Source organism: Octopus bimaculoides, chromosome 1 (genome assembly GCF_001194135.2).
Source record: "Octopus bimaculoides isolate UCB-OBI-ISO-001 chromosome 1, ASM119413v2, whole genome shotgun sequence".
NCBI classification, from domain to species: Eukaryota; Metazoa; Mollusca; class Cephalopoda; order Octopoda; family Octopodidae; genus Octopus; species Octopus bimaculoides.
Window position 1 is genome coordinate 153,008,042 of NC_068981.1, and position 17,944 is coordinate 153,025,985.

Below are 17,944 nucleotides of genomic sequence, written 5' to 3' on the forward strand. Positions count from 1 at the left end.
TATATATATATGGTGAGGATTGAGTCGATTATGGTGTACAACATAAATTTGAAACATGATTCAATATAAATGTCATCCGAGACAACATATGGTTATTAGAAATGTATGTGATGGTATGTAATGTGGTTTGTTGACATTTATTGCATGTAGTAGTAGTAACAGCAGCAGTTGTAAAAGGCATATAGGACAGAGAAGGGGATGTTTCAGAAATTTTGGTCTTACAGATGAAAAATAATGTAAGATAGGATCACCACAAAAAAATGTAATGTGAAAATCTATCCAGTTCATGCTAGAATGGTAAAATAGTTAAATCACTGATTATAATGATTTATGTTACACACACACACACACACACTCACACATACATAATTCTTTTTAATTTTGATACAAGACCAGCGATTCTGATGGGAGGGAGCAAGCCAATTGCATTTGTTTACCCCCAGTGCTCAACTGGTACTTATTTTGTTGACTCCGAAAGACAAAGCCAACCTCAGTAGAATTTGAGCCCAGAATGTAAAGAGTCAGAAGAAATGATAAGTTTTTTTTGTCTGATGTGCTACCAGTTCTGCTTTAAAGACGACCTTTGGTCATGAATGACCATGGGATTTCACTTAGAAAGTTATTCTCCGAGATACAAGTCCAGGCAAGGTTGTTTATGGAAGACCAGCAGTTGTCCATACATACCCGCCTCTTCTCTCCACACCACTGATATTATCCAAGGGAAAGGCAAAGGCTGATACAGCTTGGCACCAGTGACGTTGCAACTCTTTTCTACAACTGAGTAAACTGGAGCAATATGAAATAAAGTGTCTTGCTCAAGAACACAATACACAATCTGGTCTGAGAATTGAACTCACAACCTCATGATTGTGAGCCCGACGCTCTAACCATTGAGCCATTGCTTTACACATATATTTAATTCTTTCTACTATAGGCACAAGTCCTGAAATTTTGTTGGGGAGAGGGCCTGTCAATTAGATCGACTCCAGTATGCAACTGGTACTTAATTTATCAACCCCGAAAGGATGAAACGCAAAGTCGACCTCAGCAGAATTTGAACTCAGAATATAAAGACAGACGAAATACCGCTAAGCATTTCGCCCGACATGTTAATGATTCTGCCAGTTCACTGCCTTTAACTGTCACAATATAGAAACATTTCTCATGGCACCAGCACACAATTTACAGATGCTTACATTTTTTATATTTTCCATGAATTTTTGACAGGTCCGGCTAGTTAAAATATTTTACTAAATCTGTTTGCAAAGAATAATTATTTTATACTTTCTTCATCTTCTTTCTCATCTTTTTTGTCATCTTAAGTGTTGCAAATCCTTCTCCTGTCTCTGTGGATGAGCCAATGAAATGGTGAATGCCATATTCAAACTGGGGCTCAGAAAAAAAAAAAAATAGAGATTTACATTTTTTATATATATTTTGGTAAATTCTACTATTAATAATTTCTATTCATTTTCCTTAGACTAATTTCAAGCATTAAAAGAACTATTTCATGTGAAATAAATTTTGCCCAGATAATTTTTATCTTTAATACTTTGTCTTGTTAAAAGTCCTTTGTGTGTAGTCACTTCTGAGTTCCTGTAAAAAAAAAAAAATATTTTGAATGTCATTAAAAAGAAGAGTCAAATAGTGACAATTTGTTTTGTTGAAAGTTGAAACTTTTATTCTTTTCAATTTAAGTTGTTATTTGATATTCTCTAAATTAAAAATTTAGTTTAGGTATTCTTCAGTTGAGTTCTTTTGTCAAATTGTGAACAACTTCATACAGTGTTTTCTTTTGCATATATTTTTAGCATAAATCATCAAATTTGATCATATTATGAAGACTAATGATTATTTTTATTGTGTAATGTGAGAACCTGAGGGAACAAAGGTGAACTGTTATCATATCTGTATAGACATAAACTTAAAAATAGTCATTATCATAATTTTGTGATTGAGCCTTAAACTCCACTATTATTTTTTGGAGGGTGGAGAGTTCATTTCTTGAGAAAGCAGAATTAAAATTACCTCAGGGAGATTTTGATCATTTTACAACTCTTTTCAATTTATCTACCATGGCTTTGTAATGAAAATGGAATGGTGTAGAATATTACAGCTCATCCTTACGAGTGTTTACACTACTGTTCATCCTTAAGGGTGTTTTGTTATTTTTTATAATATTTATATATTTGATATCTAAATCAAGTGTTCATCTCGTGTAATGAAAATGCATAAATCATTAAACACAGTGATTGCCACTTCTCTGATAATTTGTTTTATACTGGCAATAGGTTTTGAATTAGTACTGAGCTATTAAGGGTTTGGTCAAAGAAATCTTGGAATTGTGTAATCTTTAAAACACTGCATTAGCTGAAAACAATAACGGTGTTACATTCAGATAGAGTATAAATTAACTAACTGTAAAAAAATGTTTATAGTTATCCGGTTTGAAAATACAAGACAAAAAAATCTATGAAGTTTATGAAAAAGATTTTTTGAAAAAAATTTATTTATGAAAATGGAATTCACTTATTTCTCGTTTCCTATATTTCCTTTACTTCACTTTTATGAAACTCGAGCAAGTGTTTTGTAATCAGATAATGTCACCCATGTCAGTTATAAAGTAAGCTTAGCATTGGTTCTTTAGCAAGCCAACTTAAGACTTGGATTGAATAGATCTGAACTTCATAAAAAAATTATAGCAAATCAATAAATCAAAGTTGAAACATTATTGAAAACAGCTTGTTGTTCAACTAAAAATCTTGAAAGTAGTGCCCCAGTATAGCTGCAGTCTAATAAATGAAATCAATAGAAAGTAAAGGAATAAGGTATCCATCCATTCATCCATTTTTGCCCACTATTCCTGGCAGGGTTGTTGGGGAACTATCAGAAACAACTGTGATCAGTCTTTGGGAATCCCGTTGGATTCTCAAGCATGATCCATGCAAACTATGGACGTTATCCAACCTTCTTGCTCATGGTCTACCCCTGGGACTCTTCTCCTCTCAAGGTATAAAATTATTTAAGAAAAATTATTTTGGTAGATATTTATATGTGTTCCAGGACTACATTATTGAATGTGATTCTCATTGGTCAAAGTAAGTCACATGATAAAATCAGTGACTGGGCAAAAATGTCATTACTGTAGCTGTAGTGCTATGGTGTCATGGAAAGCACTAATCCAGACTTGATTTTTAAAGGACAGCTGCTTGACAGTGCTTGTTGGCCATAAATTTGAATCTGTAGTCCAGGTATAATTGGGTGTATGGAAGCTGTTAAAAAGAAATTGTTTCTGGTCTCTGATCAAGTGTTATCACTGGTTGTTTTAAAACATGACAAATCTCAGCCAATGAGTATTGGCCTAACTGGTCTGTTAGACTTACACACATCCATTAACTAAATATTACCTGAACATCTCTGGAGTTCGACTTCACTGAGTAGCAGTGGAGTAAATCAACTGATTTCTAATTATTTTCACACAGAGATACAGTCTCTCTCTTTGGATCCAAAATAAGAACATTCAGTTTGTTTGGTCAGCTGAATGATCTGCTAACCGAAATAACATGAGAAGTGGCTGAATATTCCACAGATACATGAACCTTTAATGTAATAGAATCAGTGTGATATGGCTAGACCTTTGAATTGAGTACAGTCCACCCTGAAAATTTTTATGTAGTTTCCATTGTTCAATTTCACTAAGCTTGGATCAACCCAAGGTGACGCACAATGGGATTGGAACTGGGACCTTGTAGTTGCAAGTGAATTTCTTAGCCTGTCAGCTATAGCTGCTTATATGCATGCGCACACACACACACACACACACACACACACGTACATAAAATCTATGGTGTATGTTTTGCTTGCTACTATTTTATATGCAATCAACTGTTTTACAAGAGTCTTCACACTTTAACTGTGAAGAAATTTGACTTTCAAAACAGATATTCCATTGCTTTTAGTTAACATTTTTTGAATCATCTTTTTATATGACCGGTATCAAGTGATAGTGGCAGTGGAGGAAACTCTTCTAATTTAAAGGCAACCGCATCGTATTTGATCACCGTTAAATATGCTAAAGATCAGATCAGTATTCTCAAAAGAAGGAAAAATAAGACAACTTTTATTGATTTTATTTACATTTATTTTCTGTCTTTTCTGTTTCACTTTGCACAGTTTACTACAGCATACATATCTATACTCTAGTAACATTGTTATCGTCTGTCTGTACAACCTTCTACGTCATTTATGTTTTCCTTCTAGTATCATCTTTAACCTTTGTCTCTCTCTCTCTCTCTCTCTCTATATATATATATATATATATGTATATATATATATATATATATATATATATATATATATTTATATCTTACTATATATTTCTCTTTCTTTTGTGTGTGTTTCTATCCTAGTAACATATTTAATCTCTGTCGTCCACATATCTTCCTACATATTCCATGATTATGCTTTAACCTTTATCCACTCATCTTTCTACATCTTTTCTGTTTATATTCTAATATCATCTTTAACATTTAACTGCAAATTATTGTACGTCTTTTCTCCTTCATATTGTTTCAGATCATTTTCTTAGATTTTTCCTTTCTATTTGTTCCCCGCCTTAGTTTCTTTCATCTTCATAAAATTCCCTCCTCATTTTATGAAAACTTTTGTCATGAGAATTGTTTGCTATCTCTTTCCTATCTATTCCATTATCCTCATTAAATGCCATTGATTTTTGTTGTTCTTTCTTTGCTTTCTTTCTTTTTTTTTTTTTTTTTTTTTTTTTTTTTTTTATTCTTTGTGTCTACTTTGGTTCGTTCATAACTTTTCGACTTCATATTTTCTTTAATTCTCTCTGAATTTTGATTATAATATTTTCATAGTTCCTTTGGAATGCTTTTCTTTATATCTTTATATTCACTTCAAGTCTCCTTCCTCAAATTATACTGTTTCACTTTCAGACCCTTTCTTCCTTCAACGTTGTCTTCCATTCTCTATCGCCTCCTTTTTATCATCTAGATTCTTCCCACTCACTCATTGTAGTCTTCGCTTTTTCCTTCTCTCCTGCAACTGTAGTACAAACTTTTTTCCCCACTTCCTTTCCTAATGCTCTCTTACTATTTTTTCCTCATATTTTCAATGCTCTCTGTTCCTTCTGGCCCCACACACATTCCATGCATGCACATACATACTTATGCATACACACATGCAATCATTCACAAGCTTTCTCCCTTTGCCCTTTTTCTAAACAATTTTATTATCTCAATACGTTTTGTTAATTTGCCAAAACTTTTCTCCACTCTTCAACATGCTCCTTAATCCTGATCCCATTACAATTTATGCAAGTTATTAGGCAGAGTTATTACATATATATGTGTGTGTGTGTGTGTGTTTTCCCCCTGCTGAAAATAGGGCTCCATCAGGGTACCTAACTATACAACTTCCCATAATGACACCTCCACTTCTCTCACCTTGATGTTCCGGCAATGTCCAATCCCTTTCATTTTGTTCAGTTGCTCCATTCCTGGGACTAATGAAAATTAACATCTTTTTGCTACTTCTTAACATTACATCCAAGAAAAATGTTTGCCAATTCTTCTCAGTTTTTCTGATATATAAGAAATATATATAGTATATTTATGTGTATGTATGTATATATACAAATATATATATATATATATACACATATATATATATATGTATATATATATATATGTGTGTGTGTATGTATATATATATATGTGTATATATAATGTGTATATATATATATATATATATATATATGTATGTGTACACACACACACACACACAGAAAGTTAATGAACACTATTTTAGGCTTCTGACCAAACTTTTAAGCGTTTGCATGATTTTTGTTTGCTTATTTTTTAATATATTTTCTTTTTCTTCTCAGTTTGTGTGTGTGTGTGTGTGTGGATGATTGCCTCTTTTATATTAGTTCCAGCTAAGGAAAACATCAATAAATTTTTGGAAGTTCTGAATGTTCCAGGTAAAAAAAAAAAAAAAAAAAAAAAAAAAAAAGAAACACCAAACAGCCCCAAAATCTTGCAACTTATCTCAACTACATAAAAGAGTTGAATGGATGTGGGGAAAAAAAAAAAGAATATAAAATTAATTATGCTATATTAGTAAATTACTAAATTTCTGATGTTGCAAATCTAACATTTGGATTAAATTGGTTATTTCATCTCACGGAAAATGTTCGTCCTTAATATTTGAGCCATTTTTATAGTATAGGATGATGTGGTAAAAATTTCATAAAAAGATCATTTCTCTTTTTTCTTTTTCCTTTTTTTATTTGTTAAATTCTCCACAAAATCACCACCTAGGAATTGATTCCACGCTTTCAATTTTTGGCCACATATTTTCAAAGTTATTGGTTACATATGCCATTTGCTTCTCTGACTCTTAGATTATCTTCATTATTTTTCATACACCCTTTCTTTCTCTACTTTATATCATTTACTCCCCCAACTTTTTTTTCTTTATATTTCACTCACTCTTTCTCTCCTGCATCCATTCGTCTTGTCTTCTTTTAAAACTCATCTACATTACACTTTTGTTTTTATTCTCCTCGCACTCTTCATCTTTACTTTCCCTATATTAACATTTACTAGCATCATATCCTATATATTCTGTCTTTTACTGCATTTTTATTTTATTTTTATCCATTATTTTTACATTTTAAGCTTCATGTTAGGTGTAAAATCCTGACTTCCTATTTTTATTGCCCATCACCTCTGATGTGTGGTTTGTTTTGTTTGTTTCTTTCTTTAATTTCTTTCCCTTTGCTTCTCTCTTTCACTTACTAACTCTCTCCTTCCTCAAACTTTACACTCCCACTCTCACTATGTTTTCCTCTCCTTCTCTCTTCATACCCTCTCTCTCTCTCTCTCTCTCTCCACTTCCACCTTGCCTAATTCCTCTCATCACATCAAAGGAAACCACTGACAGTTATTTTAAATCCTAACTCTTTCATATCTCTCTAGTTGACAGATTAGCTTAATTTTCTGCTGTAATTTCTTATTTTATTCATTTATATTTTTCCCTAATATTCATACACACAAGATTATCTCATAAAAGAAGGGGGAGCCAAAAACAAAAAAAAAAGGAATAAATAAATAAATAAATAAATAACTGGTGATATCAGAATACACAAAAGATTTTATGTGTCCCCTTTGCTCTTAAAGCCATTTGAGGTATTAAGGTTATAAAAAATTTACAAATTACACTAATTTAACTGTCTTTTTCTCTTTAATTTGGAATTTTTCAAAAGCTCTAATGTTGCCCTATTTCTCAAAGAAATGCTCTCTTTTCCTTTCTTTCCTGATTTTTCTCTTTCTGTGAATTTGCATAGGCCCACCATTTTCTAATGGAATAAAAATTCTTGCAGTATTGACGTATTAGTGAGTCTAATACTTTAGTGCCTATCTTAATGTGGCAATATGTGTTTATATGCCTGTGTCTCTCTGTCTGTCTATGTGCATGTGTCTTTACATGAATAAACATGTTATACATATTCATTCACATTTGTGTTTTCTGATATTCATATGGAGTCCTGTCTTGATCACAGTTTTTGTCCTTCACAGTTGGTATAGTCTTGCTCAAAACAGAGTCATCTAACAACTTGAGTTTTGCTGTGCTTCTGAGCCCTTTTTTGCATATTCATATTTACTACCCATTCGGCAGTGCATCCACACTAAACGCTTGCTCAATAGCTGGGAATTGAAGAGCCGTTTAATGAGAAAATGGAGATTTGAAACAACAGTGTTCTTTGATACTCTCTTATCACTGAGCAGGAAAATGTTCACTACTAGACTAATTTATATTCACTATTGATTGAAGTATCATTTTGTTCTGGTTACAAAAAAAAGACTTTTTTTGTGCTTTGTTTTAACATAAATTTGCTCTCTCTTTTTCTCTCTGTCTCTCTCTCTCTGTCTCTCTCTCTCTGTCTCTCTCTCTCTGTCTCTCTCTCTCTCTCTCTCTCTCTCTCTCTCTCTCTCTCTCTCACACACACACACTCATGCACTCTCTGGAAGCACACTTCATTTTGTGTCAACTGAAAAATGGGCCCTCTCCTTGACCCTGTTAACTACTGCCTTATCACCTTCACATCCAACATGTCAAAAATAGGATATTAGTTAAGAATTACTTCCTTCATCATTTCCAGTATCTCTTCCCTTGATAAACTATCAGAGTTTCCCTTGGGTCCAGTTTTACTGAAGATTTTCTTTCTTATATCATTCACCAATGGTACCTGACCCTTGAGCGTTTCAACAGAAAAGTGTTTTTCCACTTGACATCAGCAAATGTTTATCTATACAACCATGCTAGAAATAAGAATCAAATTTTCTCCATATCACATTTTACCATTTGAAAAAAAAGGATGGAAAGTGTAGTCCTAAATACACTGTCATGTGGTTAGAACATCAGGCTTGCAATCACAAGGTTGTGAGTTTGATTCCCAGACTGGGCTGTATGTTGTGTTCTTGAGCAAGACACTTTATTTCGTATTGTTTCAGTTCACTCAGCTGTAGAAATGAGTTGCGACATCACTGGTGCCAAGTTGTATTGACCTTTGCTTTTACCTTGCATAACATGTGGCATAGAGAGGGGTGGTTGGTATGCATGGGCGACTGCTGGTCTCCCATAAACAACCTTGCCTAGACTTGAGCCTTGAAGGGTTACTTTCTTGGTGCAATCCCATGGTCATTCATGATCAAAGTGGGGTCTTTACCCTATACCTAAATACACTGAATAAAAGATGTGAAGGTCACAAAATACACTTGATCATAGGTATGTGTGATCAGAACTATATTTGATCAGAGCTGATCTAGGATTAATCAAAAAATTACTTTTAATGTGATTTTCTTCATATTAATTAGAGTAGTCTCTGCACTTATGTTGATGAAAATATTGTTAGTAATATCTACCATGTAATGAATAAATGATGAACCAAATTCACTCAGATGTGATTTATTTACAAAACAATAAATTTAATCAAATGGTTAATAGAATTACTGACCTAAATTTTCTCTTGTGAATTTCTAATTTTGATTCTTTCAAAAATTTTGGAAGTGATTGTTTGGTATTAAGCCAGCTCTGTATATACTGAAAAGCATTCAAGCTATCTTCATTTCATCTATTTCTTAGGTGATATGATTCTGGGGTCACATTGTCCAATGTGCTCTTCTTTTAAGACAGTTGGAGTAATTTGAATGAGATTTAGTTGCTATTTCTAACAAATTGAGCAACCAAGTAGTGTTTCCCCTATTGGCTCAATGTGGTAGGTATTTTACTACAGCATCCCATTTTTAAGCACCAAACGCTTTTATGATCAAATACTTGACTGACATTATCTGTATTGCTGTTTGAAGTAACTTCACTCAATCTCAGCAGACAAACTATTTAACTTTTTCTCATTAAATTTTCTTAATTTTACTTTTGACAAATCTAATTTTGATTTTATACAATTATTTTCTGCAGATGTGCTTAGAATTTGGGATTCACTACTGTCTGATGAGAAACGGTTTCGTTTTCTTATTACGATCTGCTGTGCCATGTTAATGTAAGTCTACTTTTATTTGTTGTGTTCTGAATAATCATGCTTTATTTTAAATATACAGTCTGTATATGTTTTAAATGTTTGTTGATCATTAGATAAGATAAATGCCAATTAAATATTTGTTAATTACAGTTTCTTATATTAGGATTAGTTTATTTTATTTTCAACATGGAATTGTAGTGAGGTGAGAAAAGAATTTGTTGATCTGTAACGAAAATATATGGAAATCAAATGGATGATGCCAAACTAAAGCATATTCCATAGGCATAGGCGTGGCTGTGTGGTAGGAAACTTACTTCCTAACCACATGTTTCTGGGTTCTGTCCCACTGCATGGCACCTTCGACAAGTGTCTTCTACTATAGCCTCAGGCTGACCAATGCCTTGTGAGTGGATTTCGTACATGGAAACTGAAAGAAGCCTGTTGTGTATATATATATATATATATATTTATTTATTTCTGTGTGTGTTTGTCCCCCACCACCTCTTAACAACTGGTGTAGGTTTGTTTATGTCCTTGTAACTTAGCAGTTTGGCAAAAAGAGACCGATAGAGTAAGTACCAGGCATTAAAAAAATAAGTACTGGTGTTGATTCATTGGACTAAACGTTCTTCAAGGTGGTACCCTGCCATGGCTGCAGTCTAATGACTGAAACAAGTAAAAGATAAAAGGTGTAGTTAGCTTTTACAAAAAATTTAAATGTGTTTAAGACAAGAAGAAATGCTGTTAATTCAAGAAACAGCTGTAGATACCACTTTAATGTAGCTTCAAGTAATTATCTTTTGATTGTTGTTAATAGTGATAAGAATTTCAAATTTTGGCACAAGACCAGCAATTTTAGTGGGTGAGTGATAAGTTGATTATCTCGACCCCAGTGTTCAACTGGTACTTATTTTATCAACCCTGAAAGGATAAACAGCGATGTCAGCCTTGGCAGAATTTGAACTCAAAACCTAAAGACAGATGAAATCCTGCTAAGCATTTTGCCTGGTGTGCTAACGGTTCAGCTAGCTCGCCACTTTGGTAGTTTATAGTAATAATACTATTAATTATTTCTAATTAGTTTTGTAATGCTGCTTGCATTTCATATGTTAACACTAACCTAACTTTTTTTTTCATGCAACTGGCATCTCTAAATTACTTATTCTTAAAGAATTGTAGATTTCTCCATAACAAATGTACAAAGACCAAAAAATGTCCAGTCAGTATTTTCCTGTGCACTTGCTGTAATAATGAAAATATTAGTAATAAACCAATTGTTTTTCCCACTACTGTGTAGCACTTTGGGGTGGGGTGTATTGAAACATTTTTGGTGGGGCAAATGTTCATTGTATATGCCATCAAATATGTTACTTAATCCTTACTGTGTCTTATAAAATTTATAATATTTGTTTTATCTTTCAAATGTTTAGACTCCTTCGTAGTGATATACTCAAAGATGATTTTCCTACCAATATGAAGTTACTTCAGGTGAGTTCATTTTACATTTTTGTCCCCTACCCCATGGTAGAGTAGGCCAATTCATTTAATGTCTTCATTAAATTTTCAGATCAACTAAATGATAATAAAGAAGAAATATCATCACAAATCTCTAATGTGTCTTGTAGGGATACTAATGGACTCCACATGATGACCTGTCTAGAAATAGTTGTCAAGCCACCCTCAAAAAGCATCTTACTATTTTGAAAAAAAATTTTGGTTGCAACTATAGACACACTAATGACATCATTATCATTGTTATTTTAACGTCTACTTTCCCATACTTGCATAGATCCAACAAAAGTACATTGGGGTAGGGCTTTCTACAGCTGGATACCTTTCCTGATGCCAACCTCCACCTGATTCCAAGTGAGATAATAATCCTTTAGTCAACTGAACAACAAACAGCCTCTGGACGTTTATGTAGAGAACTAGAAACAAACGCCACTGTATGAATGAGACTTTTGTTTACAAAGCTTGCGCAATGATGTCAAGAAGCCTGGACAGGCTTTTGTGGTGAGTTACCCACAAACAACACAGTCAGTGAGCACTGATGTTTACAACCAATGAACATATGTGAAGATGAGGGGAAATACAAACTCACTCATACAAAAACACATACATACACAGGCACATACAAAAAATATTTGCATGTGAACATTTGTTCACATGCTTTAAGTTTCTGTCTACCAAATTCACTCACAAGCTTTGGCCGGTCCAGTGTTATTGTAGAAGAAACTTGCCCAAGGTGCCACTCACTGGGACTGAATTCAAAACCTCATGGTCCAGAAGCAAACTTCTTAACCACATACCCATATCCTACACACACACACATATACGATAGGCTTCTTTTAGTTTCCGTCTATCAAATCTACTCACAAGACTTTGGCTGGCCCAAGGCTATAGTAGAAGACACTTGCCCAAGGTGCTATGCAGTGGGACTGAATCCGGAACCATGCGGTTGGGAAGCAAGCTTCTTCTTAATACACACACACATATATATTTATATAAAAACACAGATATGCACACACACACACACATTTATAAACACGCATATGCATGCATGCACACACAAGCATGTGTGAGTGCGCACACACACACGTTGGTTACTGACATAAAGTAACACCATATTTCTCAGAATACACTGTGTTAAGGATGTAACCATACAATGTAAAGGTTGCTCATAGAAAAAGGTTCTTTATACTTCATCTTATGATCAATAGAAATCTAAAAGCTACATTTATAACAACCTTAAGATTTTGCCTTTGTTTTCTGTTGTGATCTTTGTCTTTTTTTCTTATTTTTCTCTTCATTTTCATATATTTCCCTCCCTCCCTCCATTCATTCTCGTCCTTACATGCTCACCATCACTGTCCTAGTGACTGTTAACTCATAATCTCTCCTTTCTTTTTCTCTCCTCCTTCTTTGAAAAATGTAAAAAGAAAAAAAAAAATTCTGTTTCATTATCTTGGTTGATGTCTGTGGTACCATTCAACTGATATATATATTGTTGTATAAGACATAGGTAGGTAGGTAAGTTAGATCAGCTGTTTAAAACCTGAACAAATCACCATTGTCTTCACTTACTGTGTAGTAAGTAAACCAACTTTTCCTATCATTTGACCACAATTATTCCAATCCCTCCACCGTTGCAACTTCCTTTGTGTCTTCTTTCTATATCTGGTCTCTAGGAAAGCTAACCTTTGTCTTTCCCAAGATTCTCCTTTTCTTTTTCTTTCTTAAATCTTTGTCTTTCTATTTTACTTCTATTTTTATTTTTTATACATGCACTGTACTCTAGCTTTTCTTCTGGCCAAAATATATGCTTCTTTCGTTTTTTAAAGAAATTTTTTCTTTTGTAATATTGAAATTGTCTGCAGTCTACTGTACAGCCTGCTGCAGATACAAGTGTCATTGCCTGACCTTTCATTTGTTCTGCTGCTCGCCATTCTCCATTGACAAGAGCAGCAGTGTAAATAGGTAGGGATGACTTGTAGAAGGTCAACTGTTTTTATATTGCTAATAGAGGTGTGGGCTGAGTTGGAGAGGTGGAGTAGCAAATATTATTGTATCACCTCGGTAGAAAAAAGGTTAATGTGTATAGGCATGTTAAGGAAATACATGATAATGTTGATAACTATTACTGTTGTTGCCATGAGGGAACAAGAAAATAATATTAAGACAATGTATTAGATGCAATCCCAGCATCTGAGTAACAGAGTTGTACCTGATGTTATAGTAAAAAGTTCACACGCATCCAAGACCTGTGTCTGAAATACTGTATGAGGATACAAAACTGATTTTTAGGTGCTGGTAACAGAGGTTGTCTTTCAAAATTCAAAGATTTATTTTTTTAGGGATCGATCAGATTCTGATATTCACTTACCCCTCCTTGCTTCTCTGAGCCATGGACTGATGAACTGACTGGCCATCTCTTATGTATGCCCTGCATACATCGTGGGCATGTGGTCACTTGACCTGCTAGAGATAGCTGCCAAACTCCTTCAAATTACACACCTTTAATCCTTTACTCTGGTAAATGTAATGCTTAACTATTGACATTATTTTAAATTAACCATACATTACCTCATAGCTTTGAAATTTTGATGATGTGTTTGTTTATTTTTAGAATGACTTTGTAGGGTAGGTATGAGAGACTGGATTTGGCCAGTTTAAATATAAAACAAGTAGAATATTTGGGTTGGATATGGCCAGTTTAAATGCTAAAGGGTTAAAAACAAAGGATATATTGGACAATGTAGTTGTGGATATACAAAAAAAACGGGATGGTTCTGGCTAGAATGCTTTTAATTCTAGAGCTACTCTATCAGGGTTTACCTGAAGTTGAACAACAATCACAGCATAGTAACAGTGAAGTAAATGAGGGAGCCTTTACATGGATGCTAACCCTGCCTGAAATAACAACCGAACATTCCTAAAATTGCATTCTACTATTTTTTAAAAAGAGGGCATACATCTAATGTAGTTCTGTAAACAATGTACCTGGAAATATTGGTGGTCCCCAGTATTGTTGGATCATGTTGAAACATATTTGATCATGTCTGTTCATTCTTGGCAAATCTTAGGCTAAGCACCACCACCCTTGTACTAACTGTTTAGTTTTTATATGTCATCGTATTGCCAAATTCCTAACACAGTCTTGTTTTCCTCTTCAATATGACCTCCAGTCTTTTAAGTCTAATGTACATCGTCACCTACTGACTTCTGTCTAACATCCATTTTATTCTAGTAGCTCTTATGTTTTCAGTGGTCTAAGGACCTTGTAATGAGTGAATGCTTAAAAAAAAGAATGAAAAGGGGTCATGTGTCTGCTCTCTCTGCATTTAGTCCATTATTCTCAATAATAGCAATAACTCCTTCTGTGTGTATGAAGGAGCTTCTATGTTAGAGCCAGTCACCTTGCTACAAACTTTTCAAAATAACATTTCTATATTAGACCATGTATTCTAAGCCCTAAATCTGAAGTGATGTTTATAATTCGAAAGTGATGATTGCAATCACAATCAGAGTATTGATTACAGGGTATGTTGCTTTTAAGAAACCTAAATGCATCATTTGTTAGATGGAAACTGTGTGAAATCCTACCACTTATTCATGTATGTGTTTTTTTCTTTAGCATTTGTATATCTTGTGAGATCAAAGATCTCCACCTGGAAAGTTTTCCAGATCAGAAGCACCCAGTACACTCTGTAAAGTGGTTAGTGTTAGGAGGGGCCTAGCTTGTCAGCCCCTGTCAAACCATCCAACCTATGTCAGCATGGAAAACTGATGTTAAATGAAGATAATGATAATGACAACGAGGTGTCAGTGTAGTGCCCTCTCCAGGGCACCAACTTAGGACAGAGTGTATGGAAGACTAGCAGTTTTCTATGCAGCAAGTTTGCCTTCTCTACACAACTGATGTTGTTGGCCAAAGGAAAAGCAAAGGCCAGTACAGCTTACATCATTATCATCACAGCAGTTTCTAGAATAAAGTTGAAGACAATGTCAAATTGCTTTAGAGGTTTCACTTTATGCTATGTAGTCAATTTATTTAACCCCAATACTTGATTAGTACTGGTGTTTTTTTTTTTCTTTTTTTCTTTCTTATCAAGAGAGAAGAAAGAAAAATGAAATCCACTCTTAGAAATCGGAGAATGTTGCAATGCATTTCTTTGGACTATTTTTCAACTATATTCTGTAGCTTTAGACAGTTTTATTATTGTAGTGTGTTTGTTACAAAGGCCATCCAAGGATAGAAGAATGGCTCTTGTGGTTTAGTGAAGCAAGTGTGTGTGTGTGTGTGTGTGTAAAATAAAAACCTTTACAAAATAAAACTATAGACCCTGAAATGCCAGTAGTTAAAAGGAGAATGAACAGGAAAGTAAATCTTAAATGAAGCATTAGGTGAATGAAGAATTGTTGGCTGTGGTCCAATACATCAGTAATTGTAAGGGGGAGTGCAAACAAAGATGAATGAATGAAAAGGAAACAAGGCAAAAATATAATTGGTGAAGCCGTTAGAGCTTGTTACAATGAGAAGCCCTTAGGGTTGTGATACAAAGTTGATGTGGACTACTCCCCTAGTACATGTCCCTCCACAGCCACTACTAACACTGCCACTCATTCAGCATTAACGCAAGACTACATTTATGTAATTTGTTTATTTATTTATCTTATGCACACAGAGCTTCCATCCAATCTACCTGTTTTTCCTTTAAAGTGGCAAACTCATATTTTTCTTTAAATCACATTTGTACAAATGTAAGTTACTTAATTGGCTGTGATTAGCCTAACTAGATTGCATGATGAGGACGGATCACTGCTGTAGTTCAGTGCAAAAATTGTATAATAGTCTGTCTATGCAATACACACACACACACATATATATATAGAGAGAGAGAGAGAGAGAAAGAGAGAGGTGGGGAGAGAGATATATTCATACATACACATGTGCATATTGAAGTAACATTCTCATGAAAGATCTTTTTTCTGCTGTATATGATTACATACACTCACATATGAGTTAGTTATCTTTTATCATATATGGTCCCATTATGGAGTTATAGGCCAGGTATGATTGCTGAAAATTCACATCTTAAACCACTCAAAGCTACTGCTTCATTGTTATGCGATTCTCAGCTCTTTCTTTCATTTGCTATCATTATGGTTTTCCCACAAAGTCCACCACAAATTGCCGTTTTTGTCTTTAATTAAGCATTGAAAAGTGGCTTCTCGTCAAGCCTGGCCTCTGAGTCACTCAGTGGTTGTTGTTCAATAGGACTTGACAAGGATAATTCTGGAATTATATGGTTGTCAAAATTGGCCATTGTTGCTGTGGGCTAATTTATACAACTGTGACCAGTGTTGGACACCTATAATCTTGCCAAGTATTGCCAATAGTTGTTAGCCACTTCTGAATGAAGAGGAACCTAAGATTACTGAAATGGCTTTCCTTTGTATGAAACTACTCCAGGAAAATAATTTAGCAATTTGCAACCAAAATTACAACTGCTAATCCTTGTTTATTTTTTTTTTATCATTTTTCTCTCTTCCTTTTCCTTTTGTTTGTTCTTTCTAACTTTGAAACCCGTTGTCCGCCGAACACAAAAATAAGCAAACTAACTGAGTAAACATTGTGACGTAGCCATGTTCATCGATAAGCAGCCTAATGAATGATATACAATTGTGCCTTTCTTCTTCCCTGTCACCTTACCGTTCGTCGTAGGCCGTGTCATTATGAATGAGGCCGATTCTTTTTCAAGACGACACCATCCAAGGGCAAACAACTCTAGGAATTAGTGTTTTGTCGTGTAAGAATCAAGGAAATCATTATCTGGAGTGATAAGGATTTTCTTTATGGCAGTTTTACGTCGCATTGAAGACAGCTCTAGAAAAACAGTGTGCAGTGAAAAAGGGATGATATGGGACAATACCAGTAAATTTTGCTTTCTCTAGAATTGTGTGTGTTTGTGAGAAAGACTGACATTCTACGATCTTAACAGTTGATCTACATTGTGCAGTATTCTTCAAATTGATTTTAACTGGAGAGTAGAGCTGGAAAGTTGATTGATATTATTGTTCACTTGAAATCTTTTATCATAATCTAAAAAGTCTGCAGCATTAACTAAATTCTTTTTACGTTATGGAAATCTTAATCAATAACATGGAAAAATAAATAAATAAAACCACAAGCCTGACTTTAAGGTGAAGAAGCTTGCTTTGCAACTACATGGTCACGGGTTCAGTCCCATTATGCAGTATCTTGGGCAAGTGTTTTCTACTATAGCCACATGACGACCAGTGCAATATGAGTGAATTTGGTGGATGGAAACTGTGTGGAAGCCCGTTGTATATATGTATGTGTGTGTCTTATGTTTGCGGTTGTCCCCCTCTTGCTTTGCTTGATAAGTGGTATTGGCTCTTTTAGAGCAGCGGTCACCAAACTACAACCTGTGGGCCGAATCCTGCCTGCGAGGTCAGTTCATCCGGCCCGCTGCTGCACTGTACTTTTTATGTAAGTACCTGCAATGAGAGTTCATTTGCCTCTGGTATGGCATCAGTGTTTGGAACAACTTATGTCTGTGAGCAAACATTTTCAATAATGAAGTTTGTGATGTCAGCACATCGAACGAAGTTGAGTGATGAACATTTGAAAGCAATTCTCTTGGTTGGATGCAGCAATTCCAAAGCAAATATCTTAAAAGCTAAACACTAGTTTCCCAAATCTCACTTACCTTTTCTGGCTGCTTAGTTTGTGAGAGTTGGATACGTGTGCACTGGGTGTGATTATATAACTATCTTATTGCTAACGTTGTCTTCTTTGATAACTTTTTGGTAAATAAATATGTTGGTTGTCTTTATTTTTTGTGTATTCACTGT

General features: G+C 34.4%; 1 protein-coding gene across 2 annotated transcripts in view; it reads left to right on the forward strand.

Moving 5' to 3' along the window:
- The window catches only part of LOC106875833 (TBC1 domain family member 13), a 102,965-nt gene that overhangs the window by 54,525 nt on the left and 30,496 nt on the right, over window positions 1-17,944 (forward strand). For both annotated transcript variants that reach the window (XM_014924119.2, XM_014924118.2), the window contains exons 12-13: window positions 9,505-9,586; window positions 10,996-11,053. In XM_014924119.2, coding sequence (XP_014779605.1) covers window positions 9,505-9,586; window positions 10,996-11,053 — 140 coding nt within the window. The remainder of the gene's footprint in view (window positions 1-9,504; window positions 9,587-10,995; window positions 11,054-17,944) is intronic.